This window comes from Pomacea canaliculata, linkage group LG7 (genome assembly GCF_003073045.1).
Source record: "Pomacea canaliculata isolate SZHN2017 linkage group LG7, ASM307304v1, whole genome shotgun sequence".
NCBI classification, from domain to species: Eukaryota; Metazoa; Mollusca; class Gastropoda; order Architaenioglossa; family Ampullariidae; genus Pomacea; species Pomacea canaliculata.
Window position 1 is genome coordinate 12,117,954 of NC_037596.1, and position 19,933 is coordinate 12,137,886.

Consider the following 19,933-nt stretch of genomic DNA (forward strand, 5'->3'; position numbering starts at 1 on the left):
GAAATACCCGAGCGATGAAAGTGTTTATTAATAGCTTAGAGTTCATACAGTGTAGAGAAGGCCTAAGCCTCATTTTCGCACGAACTCGCAGCCATTGAATGGTTTTGCAGACGAAGTACGTATAGACTGTTTTATATTTCATAGATTGTGTAAACTATTTTATATATCTTGCTTTAATAATACACGTTTAAACTTTTAGGAATCTGTGATCTCAGAAATCACATTTCTTTAGGTATAATGCATGCATTCTACAATATTAATCATAGTCTCGACGAATGTTTTACTTCCGGAGAAACTACAGTTTAGTTTCGAAATTCGCTGTCAGGAGGTATGCTATCAATCATCTTTTCCTGCCCATGTTTCTCGTCGCAAATACAATATTTCTCAACAGACACCTAACGAATTATGTATAAGGTAATTATAATTACTTGTTTAAGATTTTTTTCTGTACTCTTTTGTAATCATGTAACATGGCAGCAATGTTTCTCCTAGAAATGAAGACAAGTCAAAGATAACCCTTAAGCAGACAAAGCAGCAGTAAAAAAAAATCGTATACACTCAAATTTATTCACGGCAAAGTCTGTTCTTAGTTTTTTGCTTTTAAAGTTTTGCAGATATTTCAGAAATGAGGGTGGAAACGTCTCTGAAATTCTTAATTCCTAATATTTTATGCCAGCAAGATTTTGCAGTCCTTGATTTGTATGCTGATACAGCAAAAGGTAATAGCTAAAGCCACAAAATACCTGTTTCTTTGCGTCAGTGTGTCTCTTCCTGCTCCCTATCTACGTTTTATTGACTCAAAATTTAAAAACAAATACTAAAAATGTTTTTTCTCAGAAAGTTATTTTAATGTTTATATCACCCAGTCTGCTCTTTTTCTTCTTGCTCCTGTGTTTTAAATTCCTTTTTTGCCGATTTGAGTGTGTTTCTCTGAGATAGAGTGCGTCGCAGTATCTTAGATAGACTTTTGTATGTGTAGATATACACATATCGGAATAGCCAAGTAACGGTTGAAGAGATGTAGCAACAAATAATAATTGCATTATAAACTGGAGTAGTCTCCCATTTATCAGGTCCACTATTTCTTCTGCATTTCTTATCGATCAGTATTGGTGAGTCATTTGAAATACTTCATCCCTAAAATTAGACGAGCTGTTAAAACTGTTCTTATTCGCCAACAGTCCGTTTACCTCTATAATTGTCAATGTCATTGCATTTGTTATTCTTATGTAAAAACGTTTTGGGGTGAATTCACGTTTTTTTAAAATTTATTTCTTGGTAAATCAAAGTGAAATCCGAAAAGTTAATAAAGCTAATAAGAACAACCAGCACATTTGATATTTCCATTTTCAAAAAGCCCTCAAATAATATATTATATTCTTAACAGCTATTGATCACAAGGTAAGGACAGGTTTTTTTTATGTTATCTAGCAAAAATTCTCAATTGCAAATGGACTGTGAACAAATACGACTGTGACAATGCTCCTGGATATACTCATACAATTGAAAACGACCATGCGCTTATCACGGTGCTACCTGGTTTTAAAGAGAAAGCTGACGATTTTATCTGTGAAGTCCTCGGTCAGCCTAAGACTGACCCTAGCATGTGCCTTTGCAAAACAGCAGGTAAGGCTGTCAAAGTGATCTTACTGTTAATTAATTACTATTAATTATCTTCTTGTTCTATTGTCGTAATTTAGTAGTGACTGTCATCAATACAATTTAAATAGATAAAGTAATTATTTTGACACAAAACATCCGTGATGTAAAATTATTTCATGCTGGACTTTTGGTACATGTTTCTATCGTTGCTACATGCTGTCCTAGACATAGTTCTTCAAAGCGGTGTAAAACCTTATTGTAGGCAACAAACAACAAAAACAACAACAACAATAACAACAAAAGCAAACAAAAATGTTTGTAATCTATTAAAAAAAAGGAAAATAAGCAGATTTTACTGTTAAAATTTAAGCTGGATGCTGTTAACCATGCGGTAATACATGTGAAAAAGTAGCAAATGTTTTTAAATGTTGTATTTTACTAGTCAGATTATGTTATGTCAAAATATGGTAATAATATCATTATATTACATTTTATTGAGAGTAATTCATGCTTTGCTTTCTTTGGTAACCCAACTTTGTGGTATCGACTATATCGACCCTTAATTATTTAAGCAGGTTCATTTCCTTTAAACACGAAACATTAGTTCTAATGAACTTTTTTTAAATAAAAAGGATTTAGAAAGTCGAGATAATAACAATGCTTTATTTTATTTAATATTACTTCGTATCCATTGTCCTTTGCATGACTCCATTTGTTGTATTACTTTGCAATTACCATTACAAGAATTTGTTACTACTACTAAAACTTTTTGTTAAGGTACGATTGGCAGTCACATCAATATTTCAGCGACAAGCACAAACGGTATGATTTTGATTTTTTTTTATAGTTTACTTACCTTTTCTTGTATGAAAATAGTGATATGAAACATAACACTTCTGAAATTAAAACCCTCAAAGCTTTCTCTCAGTCCTGTATTTGTTGATAACTGCATCTAAACAAAAACTGCTTTTTAGAATGTAGCTGAATAGAAGCAGACAGCTTAAGAAAAAAAAATTGATGAAGTACTTTAGAAACAACTAAGTTCCAAAGGATGACTATGACCAGTGCTGTCTGCTAGATTAGCAATTTAGACGAAAGTGTTCAGTCCGAGTAGTAATCAAAGACATTGCATGGTCTGATTAATGATTGTTTGTCATAATATTTCAAAACTATGTCGGAATTTTCTCATTCCAAAATGAAAGAAAATAATTATCTGAGATCGGTTGCACTGGTTGCCGCCAGTGTTCTCTGCTGTATTTGTGTCACAATATTCAAACACAAGAGTTGTTACGTCTGTTCATGCAAATTGTAGGCCCTAAATAAACAGAATTAACTTAGCACTCTGCAAGAGTTCCTGATCATTTTTTCTTAATAGAAAACTACAGAGGAACATGTAAGGTTTTCCCAATGGCAACTTTTAGTATTGATGTTATTAAGCAACGAAATGCGGCTCAGGTATAAATGGAAGCAATCCACTAAGAAATTAATTTTACTTTGATATTATTTGTTGTGACAAACTTAGAACGAAAAATTGATTTTCGTTAAAAATTTAAGAAAATTACAACCTTAGTGAGCTTTTAGCTATTGAAGATATCAGCGTGATATATACTCAAGTATCTTTCAAAATGTTGATCTAACGCATGCAATTAAAATACAAGACACCCAAAGCAAGACAAATCAAATTCTTTCATTAGGACGACCTCTTTATGTTAGTCGGTAAAAAACTTCTGCATCTACAACGCTCATTCCTGAGTGTACTAGGGGCCAGCATCTTGTTGTAGAATCACGAATAAGTATCAAAAGCAGTGAAATCAGGGCTTCTGCTTACGCAAAAAATTGTGTACAGTACGCATTAAAAGTTCGGAGGACCCCTTCAGTTTTCGTCAATGGGGTCCCCTCCAAAGTTGGGCGAAGAACAGGGACCCCTTAAAAATCTGAAGAAGGGGTCCCTGGGACCCCAAAGAATTTAGCCTTAGCAGAAGCCCTGCAGTGAATAAAGCCTACACCCTACACTCCATCATTCACACTACTGACGGTGATCGTTAGACTTTACAAGAACCTTCTTCGCACATTCACAAACCTCCGCTAGTAGTTGGACTGATATGAGATCAATAGTAACCAAAATTATTTGTAAACGACGCTGGTAGTTTGCTTTCTGAGTAGATAAAAAAGATTATAACCACTCTACTCTTGTAATACTGAGGATAGACTCAAACAATGCTGGTGAACTAATCCAATTTACAAGAACATTTATAAAAGCAGCTTTGGTCACCATCTCTCCGTCTTTCCAACACACACACGCACACACAGTAGAGACAGAAGAAAATGGCAAGGTACTTGTCGTTTGGTCTGTCATTATATGTGCCATTCCAGGTGCATTACTGAGAAAGCCACTATTTATAGCAACATATATATTGATCTATTTACAAAAGTTTTCAGAAGACGGCTGTTGTTATTGTTGTTATTAGTAATATTAGTAAATGATTGATATAGCGCATGAAGAAGCATGCTCTCAACGCTTGAGATAAGAACGAGGCACGCTATACGAATGAGAGAAGGATAAGCAACCATGCAGACAAGTAATAAAAGACAAACATAGAAGATGTAAAGAAGAATCAATGCATAAACAGTAAGGGTTGAGAGATTCGTGAATCTGCAGAGGAAGAAGAGCAGGCTGACTAGTTAATAGACGGCAAAAAAAAAAAATGGTTACACTGCGACTTTATCCATTATCTTAGATGGAAAATGCAAGTTTGAGACTTAGTAGTTGCTTAACCAGTGTTGTCCATAGGAATGGGAATCCCATGGGATTTCCCATGGGAAACGTCCCATGGGATGGGATGGGATGGGACAGCACACATTTGTATTTCCCATGGTAGTCAATACTTGATATTGTAAAATAAATTTACACTGAAATTTGCATTGTCAGACTTTTTAAGCACAGGAAAAATACGTTTTTATTCCAGTTTCATTATGCCATGACTTTGTTAACATGTGTGCAATGCGCAGTGTTGTCCATAGGAATGTTATTACCATGGGAAACGTCCCATGGGATGGGATGGGATGGGACAGGCATAAATTGCCATGGGATGGGATGGGATAGAAAATATGTCCCATGGACAACCCTGTGCTTAACACATTCACGTCAAGTGTGAACTTCTTAAAAGTGGCCTCAACATGGCCTTTTAAAATAAGATTAGGAAACCACCCCTTGACAAACTGACTTTGGCAGGAAGTCAAAAATCTAAGCATTTTAGAAGAAAGTTTTTGGACCTGGAATAATTGCGGTGTACAACAAAGTTAGTCATAATTAAATGCACGCTAGCAAAATACTCCAGTGGTAGATTCATTTGGTTTCGGTACGTACTGAACGTTGAAGCTGAAACATTAATGGCTAACACTAGCAACGTCCCGAAGAATTTCTGAAGCATAAAAGTTTGCATGATATACAGCAGAAAGCAGGCATTCGGGACCAAGCGCCCAAGAAACTTCTTAGAATTCCTTGCGTGTATGATGTACAGTATGCACCCAAATGGGCTACCAACAATACTTCCAGGCAGATGTTTTAACATGTGATTCGAAACAACCATGACCATGCTTCAGTACCATAGACGATGATCGTATCCGAGGGTGAAAGAGAAAAACATGGGTTAACATAACGCATGACTGAACAAACCGGTAGTACTATGGATAGTAATATATGGAAGACTTTCTTACTGTCACGATCCTTGTCAGCCACTGCGTCTGTGTATTTCCACTACAAGATGGTCAGCGTAGATGGTAGTCAGATAGTATGAGTAAAGAGATAAAGAATTATTGATTATAACAGTGTATTTCAGTCATCTTTTGAAACGAGAGCTAAACCCGATAATCCTCGGGTTTAAAAGGTCAAAACCATATTTTTAGCAGCGCCGACACTGAGAAAATAAACACCTGCAAAAGAAGGAGGAATTTCCTTGTTGGTATATTTCGTATTTAGAGCCATGTCAAAAAGTTCCTTCTTGAAAGAGACAGGGGAACAGGTACGACGGCAGTCAGCGTCCCTTTAAAAAGAATTTTGTAAAAGGTCTATCAAAAACGAGTAAGTACATGAGCCTTTCTCCGCCTTTTGCTTAGGTTATTTCGCCATGATAATAACCATGGCCTTTGCTGCTGACGCGGCGTCAAAATTTAACCAATTACAACCAACTTTTGCAAAAGTGGAATCTGGATGTTGACTTTGGAGATTGCCATCCCTTTCTAGACGACATGTGAACATCACTAACTGCTATTTATGACCCAACATGCAACTTATCTAACGAAGATGACTGCTGCGCCATGCTAAGGGAGGATTGTGGGAAGGTTGCACGTGAGAGATTATTCCAAAACAAGCCTACCAGACTAGTTTGTTCAAGTATTTTACTTGTGGCCTTGTATCCTGGGCCCAAATGTAGCTTTCCCGTGGGACGTTCAGTGCTCATGGGAGTTAATATTATAACTTCATATTAAGATCACAAAGGCTTGATTGCTGCATGTTACATGAACATTGTGTATGTCAGGGATGCCCAACCTACGGCCCGCGGGCCATATCCGGCCCGCGACGCGGTCCCATCCGGCCCGCGAAACTTCTGCCCACAGTGCAGGAAATCGGCATGTTAGTAATAAAAAAAAAAAACCCGAAAAAAACGAAAAAAAGGAAGAAGAAGTATTTATCCCTAAGTACGGGCGTTTCCCAATCTTTTTTTCGATGGACGAACATTTCAATTCAGTGCTCCGACTTGGTGTCTCTACGATGAGGCCGGACATTCAGAAGTTGGTTTCGGGAAAACAACTTCAAATATCCCACTAATTACTACACAATTAATGGTAAAGTACAACTTGTTTCTAATAAAAATGGTATCTGCTCTATTTTATTTTATTTTTTTACTTTTGCGGTGAAGTGGCCCGCGACACGGCTGTCCGAAATGGATATGGCCCGCAGGCCGAAAAAGGTTGGGCATCACTGGTGTATGTGACTGACAGATGAATTAATAAAGGAAGCAGTAGAACCATCTATTGGAATGGCTGGTCGCTGTTTGCTTGCACTCGTGCAGGTGTTTTACGACATTACCTTTTCTATTATATTTTTTCAAGATTCTTCAGTTGATTTTTAAGCAATAAACAGGCAAATACCATCGATAAACGTAAATTATCTACTGCCCAACGATATAACATTGTTCTTTTTCTTCTTTTGTATAAAAATTTTTCTTAATGTGATCAAAATAAGTAAACTTAGTGGAGATGAAGATTTTTGTTTAAAATCTTGATTTACAAGTTTTGTGAATAAAAACTAGTCCACATCATTTTACAATTTAAAAGTGATTTTCTGGAATACAAAAGTAAACTTGTTAGTGACAAATTGCTTTTAGTTAGTGCAATTTTATGTATAATGAAATTTTAGTCTAAAATCAAGCTCTGAACTAGCAAAAACAAAAAAAAGATTGTCTGTAATTTAAATGTAAATGAGTGCATTTTTTCCTTGTTTGGTTTCTTTTTGTTTTTTGATTGTTGGTTTTTTTTGTTTGTTTTTGTTTTTTGTTTTGTTTTTTGGTTGTTTTTTTTTTGTTTGTTTGATTGATTAGTAATCAGCCATGTCTTTTATATTGTCACGCAGAAATATTTGATGAAAAACGTTTAAAATAACAAATGCATAAGGGATCACTATCAGCCGTGTGTCTCTATACACCAAAATCCGCATCTTTAACGCAAATGTAAAGTCAGTCCTGCTGTATGGATCTGAGACATGCCAACTAACAAACATCATCATTAACAAAAATTAGACATTCATCAACAAGCGTTGGGCTGGAACCCACAGGGGAGGCGCAGGGTTGTGAGACCCAGACAGACATGGAGGAGATCGGTCCACAGAGAGGTGGAGACAGCTGGCATGACATGGTCACTACTGGAAAGGGACGGCCAGAACCGGATCCGATGGCGGAGTGTAGCTACGGCCCTATGCTCCACTGGGGCCGATTAGGAACAAGATCACCAATGTCGTCTGCTAGTCTAAAGAGATCGATAGATTTAATTGATATTACTTTCATATTACCTTGTCTGCGGTACTATATTTCTTTATAAACCTCTGCCTTCACAAGATGATGTTAAAAAACTTAAATATCTGTGCAGCCACTACCCGGGGAGAGCCTGACAGTGTTGATTATATGGCCCTGTATGTGGGCGTGGGCGCATTCGTGTTCGCGTTGGTGGCGGTATTGCTTATAGTTTGGTACAAGAAAGGATCAGGATACAAAAGTAAGAAGAATGAAATGTTTTTCTCGTTCTACAATAACAGCAATGTGCTAGTAGAAAAAAATGTCAAAAATGAAAACAGTGTAAGTAATTAATATACTTTGTAAATGGTTAAAAAGACAGCATTTGGTTTGTTTTGATAGCTTAACTATCGTCATGATTAAGTAAAATTTATATTCTGTTTAAAAAATGACATTTCTTCTTTAAACGTGAATGTTAAACTGCATTTGATCGTATTTGATGGTCACAGTTGTAACCAGAGGCCAATTTCTACGATTGCAATGGTAAGTTGATTTAAAACTTCCTTCTGAGACAAACACCATCCTCGCAGACACGAACCCACACGTACACGCTCTAACTTATATTAGTGAGATTAATTTATGATTAATTTTATTATGCTTTGAAAAAGTAGCAAATTAAAAACTACAATAGTTTTAAAGGCTATGTCTTCTTGTCTTGTTTATTTGTTTTATCTACTTCAATTTTTCCTTATGAAACCTTGAAAAGGAAAATGAGGCACTAAACAGTATTATCTCAAAAGAGTAAATGGCAATATTTTGAGATCCATAACAACAAAAAGGCGGCTAAACCAGATGGCTTAATAGGAGAAATCTATAAACATGCCTTTGGATGCCGTTTCTCACCACAAACTTCAACTGCATTTTTTACAATGGTCTTTTTTCCTGACCAGTGAACTGAAAGAACAATAAAACCTTTACACAAAAAAGAAGATCCTAGTAAACCAGAAAATTGTCGAGAAAATTCCACTGCAATATATTTATAGCATTTTTCCGCTCTTCATTGTCTTGATTGCTGCTGTCACTTCTTCCAGGCTTGGCGGGTCTGTGCAGATGTCAAGGTCTATAGCTGCTGGCTGGATGTCTGCAAGCTGAGGAGGATCTGGTCTGTTCAGAACCGACTCAAAATGTTCCCTCCAGCGCTGTAGTTTTCCTGCCTCTCCCTCGATGACATTACCGTTCATGTCTTTCACTGGCACATCACTGTTCTTAAACCCGTTGTTTAGCTGTTTGTTTATCTTGTACAGTGTCTTCAGGTCATTTTTGCTAGCTGCTTTTTCTGCTTCATCTGCCAGTTTCTCTATGTAGTCTCTTTTATCGGTTTTGCCATCCTCTTTACCTCTTTTTTTTAGTTTTGTATATCTTTGTCTGTGTTGTTCCTTCAGACGTTCAGATCTAGTGCTGTTGATTTTTTGTTTGGCTGACTTTCTCTCTTCTGTCTTCTTCCATGTCTCTTCTCTGATCCACTGTTCTTTCTTTTTCCGTTGGAAGCCCAGTATTTTCTCTCCTGTTTCCTGTAAGACTCGATTGAAGTCGTCTAAGGTCATCTCTTGTTGGTCTCCTAGTGCCTGGAACCTGTTCTTTACTTCCATAGCAAAGGCCCTTTCTGTGGCTGGATCTTTTAGTTTGCCGGAGTCCACTCTCTGCTGACGTGCCTGTTTTCCTCGCAATCGACGTAGCTTCAGAGAAACTGCGGCTATCACAAGAGTGTGGTCACTGGTAATGTCTGCTCCTCTGTAGGCTCTGACATCTTGAAGTGAGCTCCTCCATTTTCGGTTGATGATGACATGGTCTATCTGGTTCTTTGTGATCCCATCTGGTGATGTCCACGTTGCCTTGTGGATGTCTTTGTGTGGGAAGAGTGTGCCTCCAATCAGTAGGTTGTTTTCTTCACAAAAGTCTGCCAGTCTCTCTCCATTGTCATTGATGGTTCCGATTCCATGCTTGCCCATGACATGCTCCCTGCAGGTGTTGTCACATCCCATCTTGGCATTGAGATCGCCGATGATGAGCAACATATCGTGGGCTCGAACGCTCTCCGAGGCTGCCTGGAGCTGATCATAAAAAGCATCCTTGTCTTCTGCCTCGGAGTCATTTGTTTGTGCATAGCAAGCTAGCACTGACAGATTGGTATACTTTGAATGGAATCTTGCTCTCAAAAGCCTGGGTCCATAAGGTTTCCATTCCAGCAGTGCCTTTTCAGTTTTCTTGTTGAGGAGTAGTGCTACTCCTTCAGAATGCTGAGCGTCTGATCTTCCTGAGAACAAGATGGTATGTCCTGACGATAGTCTCCTCCTTCCCGTGCCGGTCTATCTGACCTCACTGACTCCCAGGATGTCCAAGTTGTAGTTGTCAAACTCCTTGACTAGTTGGTGCATCCTGCCAGTCTGGTACAAGGTCTGGACGTTCCAGCACCCCACCCTTAACTTTTGCCTCGGCTTCAGTAAATCTGCTGTCGGGGCGCCAGCTCCCTTTCGGGTTTGGTTGTCGTCCGTCATTAGTCCAGTCTCCTGGTGTGCTTCATTACCTTCGCCATCTGTGACTAATTCTCTGGTTTCAGTTTCGGTAACATGCTTTTTTTTACATGGTGGGGTTGTTAGCCCTACCACAACCTATTTTACCTCTAGGTGAGGTGTCCACCTTAGTAGCCTCTTACGACATGCCTGGCTGGATAGCAGGGACCCTATTCTTACAATGCTTGCTAGGCAAGCATACCCCGGGGTCCCACGGGGAAGAGCGGAAAAGCACCAGGGGCAGATGGAATAACAGCAGAAATGTTGAAAGCAGATGTGAATGTGACAGCTCCCAAGCTGACTGAAATCTTCAGGCAAGTTTGGGAATCAGGGCAGCTCCCTGATGCGTGGAAGACAGGGCTCATCTTCAAGTTATCCAAGAAAGGAGATCTTGGAGATTGCAATAATTGGAGGGGTATAACACTTCTTTCCCTCACCAGCAATGTCTTTAGCAAGATTATTTTGTCAAGACTGACGGCAACTCTTGAGAAAGACCACCGACCACAGCAAGCAGGATTTCGCCCTGGGCGATCCTGCTCAGAACACATCTTCATTCTGCGTCAAATTCTGGAGCAGAGCAACGAATGGAACACATCGCTGTACATCAATTTCATCGACCTGGAGAAGGCTTTTGACAGCATCCACCGCGAGTCCTTATGGAAAATCCTGAGGCATTACGGAGTCCCTGCAAAACTTGTTCAAGTCGTTGCAATGCTGTACAGCGATTTCAAATCCCAGGTTGTCTGTGACACGGAGCTCACAGAGCCCTTCAACATCAGTACTGGGGTGAAGCAGGGCTGCATTCTGTCGCCGTTCCTCTTCATCCTGGCCATGGACTGGATCATGAAGACTTCCACCGACAGTGAGAGGAGAGGAATCAGATGAACCATGACTATGACAGCAACAACAACGCTGGAAGACTTGGACTTTGCTGACGACATTGCCCTGCTGTCACGCCGCCACCAAGACATGCAGGAAAAAAACAAAGGCCTTCTCAGAAACAGCTGGAAACCTTGGCTTGAAGGTCAGCACACAAAAAACTAACAGTATGAGAGTGAACGCCAGAGTCCAAGACAGCATCAAACTAAATGGAGTAGAGATTGAGGAAGTTGACAGTTTCACATATCTTGGGTCCAAAATGTCAAACACCGGGGATGCGGAGGTGGAGAATCGAGCCCGACTGGCGAAAGGCAGCCAGGCCTCCGCCTCACTCAGGAACACATGGAAGGCAAAAAACATCAGCCAGAAGATCAAGCTGAGAATCTTCAAGTCAAATGTGATCAGCACCATCCTTTACGGATCAGAATCATGGAAGATGACCAAAACCATCAGTAACAAGCTTGACGTCTTCCAAAACAGATGCCTCAGGCGCATACTTAACATCTTATGGCCAAACACCATCACCAACGAAGAACTCCACCGAAGAAGTGAAACCGAGTCCATCACCACGCAGGTTCAACGAAGGCGTTGGCGATGGATTGGACATGTGCTCCGCCAGCAGACAGCAGACCTCTCCACAGTTGCCCTACGATGGACTCCAGACGGCCGAAGAAAACGAGGCCGCCCAAAGGAAACTTGGAGAAGAACAGTGGAAAGGGAGATGAAGGGAAAGGGCTGGACATAGGGTCACCTAGAGCGGGTTTCAGCCGATCGACATCGGTGGCGGACTCTGGTTGAGGCCTTATGTGCAACCTGATGCACGAAGAGGAATAGATAGATAAATATCTATAGCAACATTTATAATGCTATTTTGAATAAGAGAATTAGACTGCATGAAGGACAAGAAGAAAATTTTAGAAGAACAAAAAACGTAGGATATAGTTCCATAAATCAATCTGTTTTTCTCATTGCATTTATTCAGAAGCATCTTTTTTTTAGGCCCTTCACTCCTCCTGGGGCATAAGTGTAATCTAGTAGTTACTTTCATTCTTTGAGAGGCAAGTAAGCTCTCTCTCTCTCTCTCTGACATAATGCGGCGAAACGTCCGGCGGCGAAACGCCGGTCGGCAAAACGTCCGACTCCGAAACGTCCAGCGGCGAAACGTCCAGTCGACAAAACGTCCGGCTCCGAAACGTCCGGCGGTGAAACGTCCGTCGGCAAAACGTCCGCACACGGTAAATTGTGCACTAGCGGGACGTAGTACACCTTTACCGGCACTTGTTGATCGCAGGTGCGGGTCATATCGGATCACTAATTAAGGGCTGGATTTTGGAGGCTGAAATTTACAGGTTAGCATAATATCGCCTATATGTACAGATATCTGAAAAAATCGTGAATCATTTAAGCTTGTTTTTAAGACAAGGCCATGGTAGCTGCTTGTGTCAATGGCTATGGATTACCCCGGATGGAAGAGACATTATGGGATACAACAAAGGTGAACTTTAGTAAACAGCCCATCCAATCCATTCGTTAGTCACTACGAATTTCCCTTCCATGCCACGGTGTAGACCGCATTCAAATATCCTCGGAGGACCGTCGAACGACATGACAGAACTACATAAGTTTCTATTGTTTGACTGTGGCGAGCAGAGACTCTTCGAAACTTACCAATAAGGTGTTTTGTCTTATGATCCCAAATCTGTAAGCAGCCTGTACGTCTCAAAGACATACTTAAATAGCTATAAAGTGTATTTTACGAAAAATCGGCACCACACACCCGAAGTATGTCACAGATGATGATGATGATTGATGGATGACGATTGATGATAATTGATGGATGACGATTGATGATGATGATGGATGGATGATGAATGATGATCATGATGATGCCTTTCCTTAGGACCTCAGAGACTTACACAGAAAAAAAACGCATACACACATAATAAAAACAGAATTATAATACAAGATTTGCATTATCTCAACAACAAAACATATCTTTCAAACAAAGGCATAACGGTACATGTCTTTAACCTTTTCTTAAATGAATGGCAATGACGATGCATAGATGTGGAGTTCTGCATAGCTCTGGGAATGAAGGAAAGAATTTCCCAGGAAAAAAACTCTCATATGTACATCATTTTCTTAATTTACTAAACAGTCAGTTACATTAATCTCTAAATGCATTATTGCATTGAAGATTTAATGTAAACTCACGTCGTACAACCGTAGAAGCCATTAAATAAATGGGCTTAAGTCATCATTAGGTACTCATTCTCTAAGAAATGCAAGCATTCGTTCACCATAGCTCTGACGACTGCGTTTTAATCCGAATTCTTTTATTTTTTTACTATTATTATCACTTACAGTCTTGGTGCTCATTCTAACCATCACCAGACAGCGGATTTCGATGCTACTGGTGAGAATTCAGTGGAATCTGCTCATCTTTCGACTCAACCCTTACCAGATACAAATGAATATATTCCTCCTCTGTCTGAAGGTGGCCTACCAAATAAAGTGAGAAGGTAACTTGAGAAAATAGAGCTTTTACCTTCAAAAGAATGTGACTATAAAAGGGACCAGTTAAATTTATTTTCTCTTTTCTTACACCACCTACTTTTCCACAAAAAAGACTTCTTTTATTTTTCCTTACTTTATCAGTTTCACCTTTTCTTACACTCCACCTTGCGCAATGATTTCCTAACCATTAGAAGTGAAGTCTTCACTATTTGTCTTCACTGTTTGTCATCCTAGGTTTATATGTAGTTTTTTTTCTTTTAAAGAGTGGGTCACCTGGGTAAAGCTTTCTGCGTCACAAAGATTTAGACGACATAATTCTATTTACTTCACTCCGTACTGTGGCTTAAAATTTTTTTTTGAGATTGCCTATCCAATTTCCATGATTTTGGGCATTGCTGTGTGTGTACCGTACATCATACAATAAGAAAGAGTCTGGGCATGTATTCAAACAGAATACAACTCTGTATATTTAGGATACTGTCAGTAATCTTTTGGTATCATTAATTTATTTTAGATGTTTTTCATAAACAGTTTGTCACCATTTGCAGGAAGAAGGAACCCTCCAGAACCGTATAACACAAGCAGGATTCAGAGGAGAGATCTGTATAGAATATGAGTACAAAATGAGGATACCCACCTCATTGAAAGGGCCCATCATGCAGTTGTCCACAATACGGGCAAAGAGCTTTGATGAGTTTGCCAACTTTCTCGTTGTGTGGATCAATACCTGTGATCTGAATAGCGTGATGCCCAACCTACATCAGTATATAACCTGTGCCACTCGACTGAATAGGACGCTGGATAAGTGCTATGGCGACATACCTAAGGCCTTTCGTGTTAGGCAGCGACCTCCCCTGGGCAGGTCAGACCATTATGTAATACATCTGCTACCTACGTATAGGCAGAAACTGAAGACGGCAGAACCTGTTGTAAAAAAGGTTAAGCAATGGAATAGTGACAATGTCGCAGCGCTGCAGGGCTGTTTCGAAGTAACAGATTGGCAAGTTTTCTTTGACTCTTATGAGGGAAGGGGAGATGAGTTAGCAGACACCATCACATCGTACTTGCAGTTTTGTGAGGACAGTGCCATAACAACAAAAGAGACAAAAGTGTATGCAAACTCAAAACCATGGATCAATCGCGAGCTTAGGTAGTGTCTTAGGGAGAAGAAAGAAGCTTTTGCCGTCGGAGATATGAACACAGTGAGGGAGAAGACGAAATTATTTAGAACAAACTCTGTGAAGGCTAGGGCCGAATATAAGGACAAAGTAGAAGCTAAATTTAGGACAGTGAATGCCAGAGAAGCGTGGCAGGGACTCAACAATATGATGGGCAGAACAACTAAAAGCCAATACATTAAAAGTGACAACCCAAAGGAGCTGTCTGAGGAACTCAACAGATTTTATGCCCGATTTGACGTGGGAGACTCCAGCTCAGAATGTGAAAATATATGTTCTAAGTTGACCACAGATGCAGCGCCTTTAGAGGTGGGTGAGCAGGAGGTTGAGAGGTGTCTAAGGCGTTTAAAAAGCCAAACAAGGCCCCGGGGCCTGACGGACTGAGGGGATCAGTTTTCTAAAAACTTGTTCGCAACAACTCGCACCCATGCTCACCCGGCTCTTTAGCCTGTTTCTAAACATCCCCTTTGTACCCGCGTCTGGCGATTCCTCTACCATTGTACCCATTCCCAAAAACCGATGCTAAGGAAAACAAAGATTTTAGACCTGTTGCGCTGACCAGTCATAGCCAAGTGTTTTGAAAGGATAAATATGCAATAGACTTGTAGCGGCTGTTTCTGAGCGTCTAGACCCCATGCAGTTTGCTTACAGGGCTAAGAGAGGGGTGGAAGACGCTACATTAACACTCCTAGACACAGTTTCAAACCACCTAGACAAAGCAGGAACGTCCATCAGAGTACTTTTTATGGATTTCTCTTCAGCATTCAACACATTACAGACACACATTCTCATTCAACGCCTAGTAGACCTAGAAGTTAGTCATTCACTAATTCGCTGGATTCATCAGTTTTTTTGAGTAACAGACACAGAGGGTAAATGTTAAAGGGCACCTATCCAGTGAACTGATATTGAATACAGGAGTGCCACAAGGGTGTGTTCTATCTCCAGTATTATTCTCTGTATACACCAATGAGATGCAATAAATAACGGAATTCTCTGTTTAGTTAAATATGCAGACGACATGGCACTGATTGGTCACCTGAGAGATGAGAAATCTTTGGCCCCCTATACCACACAAGTGCAGGCCCTTTGCGAGTGGTTCAAAAGCAGCTACTTAGAACTAAATGTTGGAAAAACGAAAGAACTAGTTATAGATCAGAGGAAAGGAAAAGAAATGTCCACTCCATTAGTAATCGGAAATGAAGAGGTTGAAAGGGTGACAACATTCAAATATCTTGGTACAGTAATAGACGATAGTTTGAATTTCACTGAACATGTAGGGACAGTGCATAAGAAGGCACAACAACGGCTATATCTGATTAGGAAGCTTCGTAGTTTCAATGTAAGCGAACACATCTTGGTAGATGTCTATCGTGCGCTGGTAGAAAGCGTAATTACATTTAATATTGTGTCTTGGTATGGCCAGACAAGCGTGACAACCAAGAACAAACTGAGGCGCGTCATAAACACAGCCAGCAGAATCGTAGGCTCACAACAGCTAAGCCTTTCCCACCTGTACGATTCAGCCCTTGTCCGGAAAGCAACACAAATCATGCTTGACCCCACCCATCCACTCAACCCCCGCTTCGAGCCTATGCCCTCAGGACGGAGATTGAGAGTCCCTCTTGTGAAAAAGAACGTTTACAGGAGGTCATTCATCCCATCGGCCATCTCTGCTGTCAACAAACAAAAGACTATAAGCGACTAGTAGTGTTACACACAATGGGGATGACGTAATCCCATCTCTGTTATACGCTGTCATATTTTTTATGTAGTCATGGAAACTGATGTATTGTCCACTGATGTATTGTCCTTGATGCGGGCGTGTGTGTGTGTGGGTGTGTGTGTGCTCACCTCTGCCATTGCTGATGTTATTGTTGATGTCTTTGATTTTTACTCTGACTGCTTGCATGCTGGAATCTCCTTTTCTGGACAATAAAGTAATCTTATCTTATCTTATCTTATCAATCTATCTCATATAATGATGGGACTGGGATGGTTTATAATGTGGAAAATAGGAGATGACTAAAAACATAAGAAAGAGAGCCGATTTGCAATACAGAGAGAGAGGAGGAAGAGAAAGAAAGAGAGTGAAGGTCTTCTTCCTTCTCTGCATTAATCAAGTAAGCCTTAAGGACATTTTTGTTGATACCTCTGTGTCAGGAGATATATAAACAACTTTGTTTTTTCTTAGGAGCTGCATGTAATATAAAAACCAACCTAGGTGATTAACATATTTTGATTAATTCTTACAGAGGCAATGATGGAATCTATAAAATAGAGCCACAGTATTATTTTATGTGTGCATGTCATCAACAAATTGCAAAAATCTGCATGGGATATTTTTATTACTCTTAGTAACACACTGGTATGGCTGAATGATAAAAAAAAGTGTCCAGCACATGTACCGACATACCCTGGTGTTTTTACAAGGGTAGAAACCCACTAGAGAACTCCTTGTCTGATGTTTGTCTTCTTACTCTTCCTGTCACCAAAACAACAACAACATTAAGTTTTCACCTTTGTCTCCCATATTTTTCCCATATAAAGCCACACCCTTGTCACCTTTTCTGGTGTGCATGCATGACTTGGACTGAATACTACTTTATTTAATTACTACTTAAATCATTATTCATTGATATAAGGAGGCTCTTAGGACTAATGTAAGTCATGGCATTGTAGCAGTTAGAAAGCTGTTCTTAACCCAAAAACTATAGCAGTATATTAGCAAAGTTAAAGAGAATGATATTTTTGTTTTGCACAAATCCAAAAATGGATATAATTTAACATACTTATATTAAATATAATTATCATGAAACACTACATACGTTTGATGAATATTTTGTTGTAAAATAACTCTTACTAAGATGTTTCTTAGACTCATCAGTCATGTGTGCTTGTAAACTATGCATATTATTCATCTAGAAACAACTACAAGGTCAAGATTATTGCATATCGCTATTCATAAACGATAAAGACAATGAAAAGATACCTGTACACGCACAGCTGCTACAACATTTTATTGTTAGATAACAACAAAGACGATCACCACATGGAGTGCTAATGAATCAGATGTTAGCAGGCAGACAAACATTTTTAAAAAATTCTAGAAAAACAGGCACTGTTAGTCTGCATAAAATATCTACTTTGCTGTAAATTCAAACTGTAATATTAATGTCAAATATTGTACAATGATTACCATAACTAGAAATAGTGAGAGAAAGTCATATAAAACACTGACAATACACAAGATCTGACAAGGCAACAAACAATTAAAATTAATTTTTTTAAAGTTTTGAGCTTTAAAGAATGTGTATGTAATGTGAATATGTGGTTTACTTGCTTTATTTGTCTTTAGAGTGTCAACAGGCACATGTGTTTCAACAGCATTTTAAAACATAGACATGCTAATATTAGTTGGCATATCACTTTATGTTTGTATGGTTCCACATTTGCTAGATTTATTAAGCGCCGTATCTGTCCTGTTGTAATTCCAGGATTTAAAAAAATCTCATGTATATACTGCTGCTCTGTCATACTATAACTACAACTTTTAAAACCCTTATGAAAGGGATGTGCTTTATAAACAGAAATGTACATATGTGTGCTTATGCACTGACATTTATGTCTGTGCTTAGTATTAGATTTACATTTTATTTCTATATATACTTACACATTTCCCATGTAGCTGTTTTGCAATTTTTAATCTGTGATTAATGCATATTTTGCTGTCCTGGCATTTTTGGCCATTATGACAAAAGAAAATAAACAAGCTTTTAAAGATGTCTAAAGTTTGGAAGTATCAAAGTATTTATTTCCATGCATCTGTGTTTGTGTGTGTTTTCTCCGACACTGGACCTGTCGATGATCTGTAAGATTTTTTAAAGAAATTATTATCTGTAGCCAACATAGTTTTAGTCTGAAAAACAGCTCTTGCTTATGTCAACCCTTCTTCTTCAGTGACATGAAAGTCATTTTATATTTAAATCTCATTACATTTTTTTCTGCACATTTTCCGTTTCTTGACCCAGCAAACACACCAAGATTCGGCCAAGCTTGGTGCTTCCTTGGTCTGCCTTGGCACCAATATTGGCTCTTCCTTGGTCATGTCTATTGGATCTTCCTTAGATGTGATAGTTAGACACCCTTGGCCCAAGATTGGCTTATTCTTGGTTGAATGTATTGCCCATCTTATCCCAGTATTGGAAAAACCTATAGGCCAATCAAGCATTGCCAAAGGAAACCCCACATTCAACCAATATTGCCCAATGATGTTTTTGGTGGTATATATTAAGCCTATTTTACTGCAGTGTTGTAGCTCTAGACAGCTTGAGTTGCTAGTATGCTTGAAAGATTTAAACTTACAGTGCTTAACTTTGAAACGATGCCTGTCAATGATTAGAAGATCGATTTGGGTAGTCTCCAAACTGTAAGCATGCAGTAATCAAACATTATCGACTTTATCAAATCCAATTAAATGGCTTACTATTATCACTCTACACAGTAAGAAATCAAAATTTTTAAATTATGAAATTTCACAGTTAATGTGTTTTCTGGTTGATTAAAAGAGAGATAATTTTCAGATTGTGTACTTACATAATAAGAGTATTAAAGGTCTGGACACCAACTATGTTATCATATTGACTCCTGCCGCTGTTCAGCCAGCAACCACGTACATTTACTATTCATAAAAATTGACCCTAATTCTGTCCAAAATAAATGACTGCACCAAATCCTAGCCTTCACATAAATCCTGAACATAAGCCTTACAAAAACTGCTATTCGTGTATTAAAAGACGGTTACATATGTACACAGACTAAACATGCGACTCTTTAATTCAAAGACTATATTTTCATTTTCATTTTCAATCCAGAATCCTAAAGCATTTGTGTTTTATTTGCAGTTTAAAAAAATTATAATGGTAGATGATTGTATAGAATTAGAAAATGTATGATGCATCTTTTAATATAATTAAAATTTATGATAATAATATTTGCACAATGAAGTTATAGTAAAAAATACTTTAAACTTTAAAAGTCCGTGAAATAGAATAGTGTGTTTAAACATGGATAATATAAAGATAGATATATATACACATACATCAGTTAAATAAAAAAATAAGAACTACAATGATAGTCATATCTTTAAAGGCGATGCCAATAGGCTTTGAAAAAAAAA

The 19,933-nt window shown here is 38.7% G+C and overlaps 2 protein-coding genes across 2 annotated transcripts; both read left to right on the forward strand.

Annotated features, from left to right (window-relative positions):
- Window positions 1-337: 337 nt before the first annotated feature.
- Window positions 338-14,313, forward strand: LOC112568453. The gene is made up of 8 exons (XM_025245757.1): window positions 338-414; window positions 607-719; window positions 1,432-1,626; window positions 2,380-2,424; window positions 7,747-7,872; window positions 8,120-8,153; window positions 13,426-13,581; window positions 14,125-14,313. Exons 2-8 carry the CDS (start codon window positions 626-628, stop codon window positions 14,150-14,152), a joined length of 678 nt encoding a protein of 225 aa, XP_025101542.1. The 5' UTR covers window positions 338-414; window positions 607-625; the 3' UTR covers window positions 14,153-14,313.
- Window positions 14,314-15,775: 1,462 nt separating this feature from the next.
- On the forward strand, window positions 15,776-16,462 carry LOC112568566. The gene has a single exon (XM_025245897.1). It carries the CDS (start codon window positions 15,776-15,778, stop codon window positions 16,460-16,462), a length of 687 nt encoding a protein of 228 aa, XP_025101682.1.
- The last annotated feature ends 3,471 nt before the right edge of the window (window positions 16,463-19,933 follow it).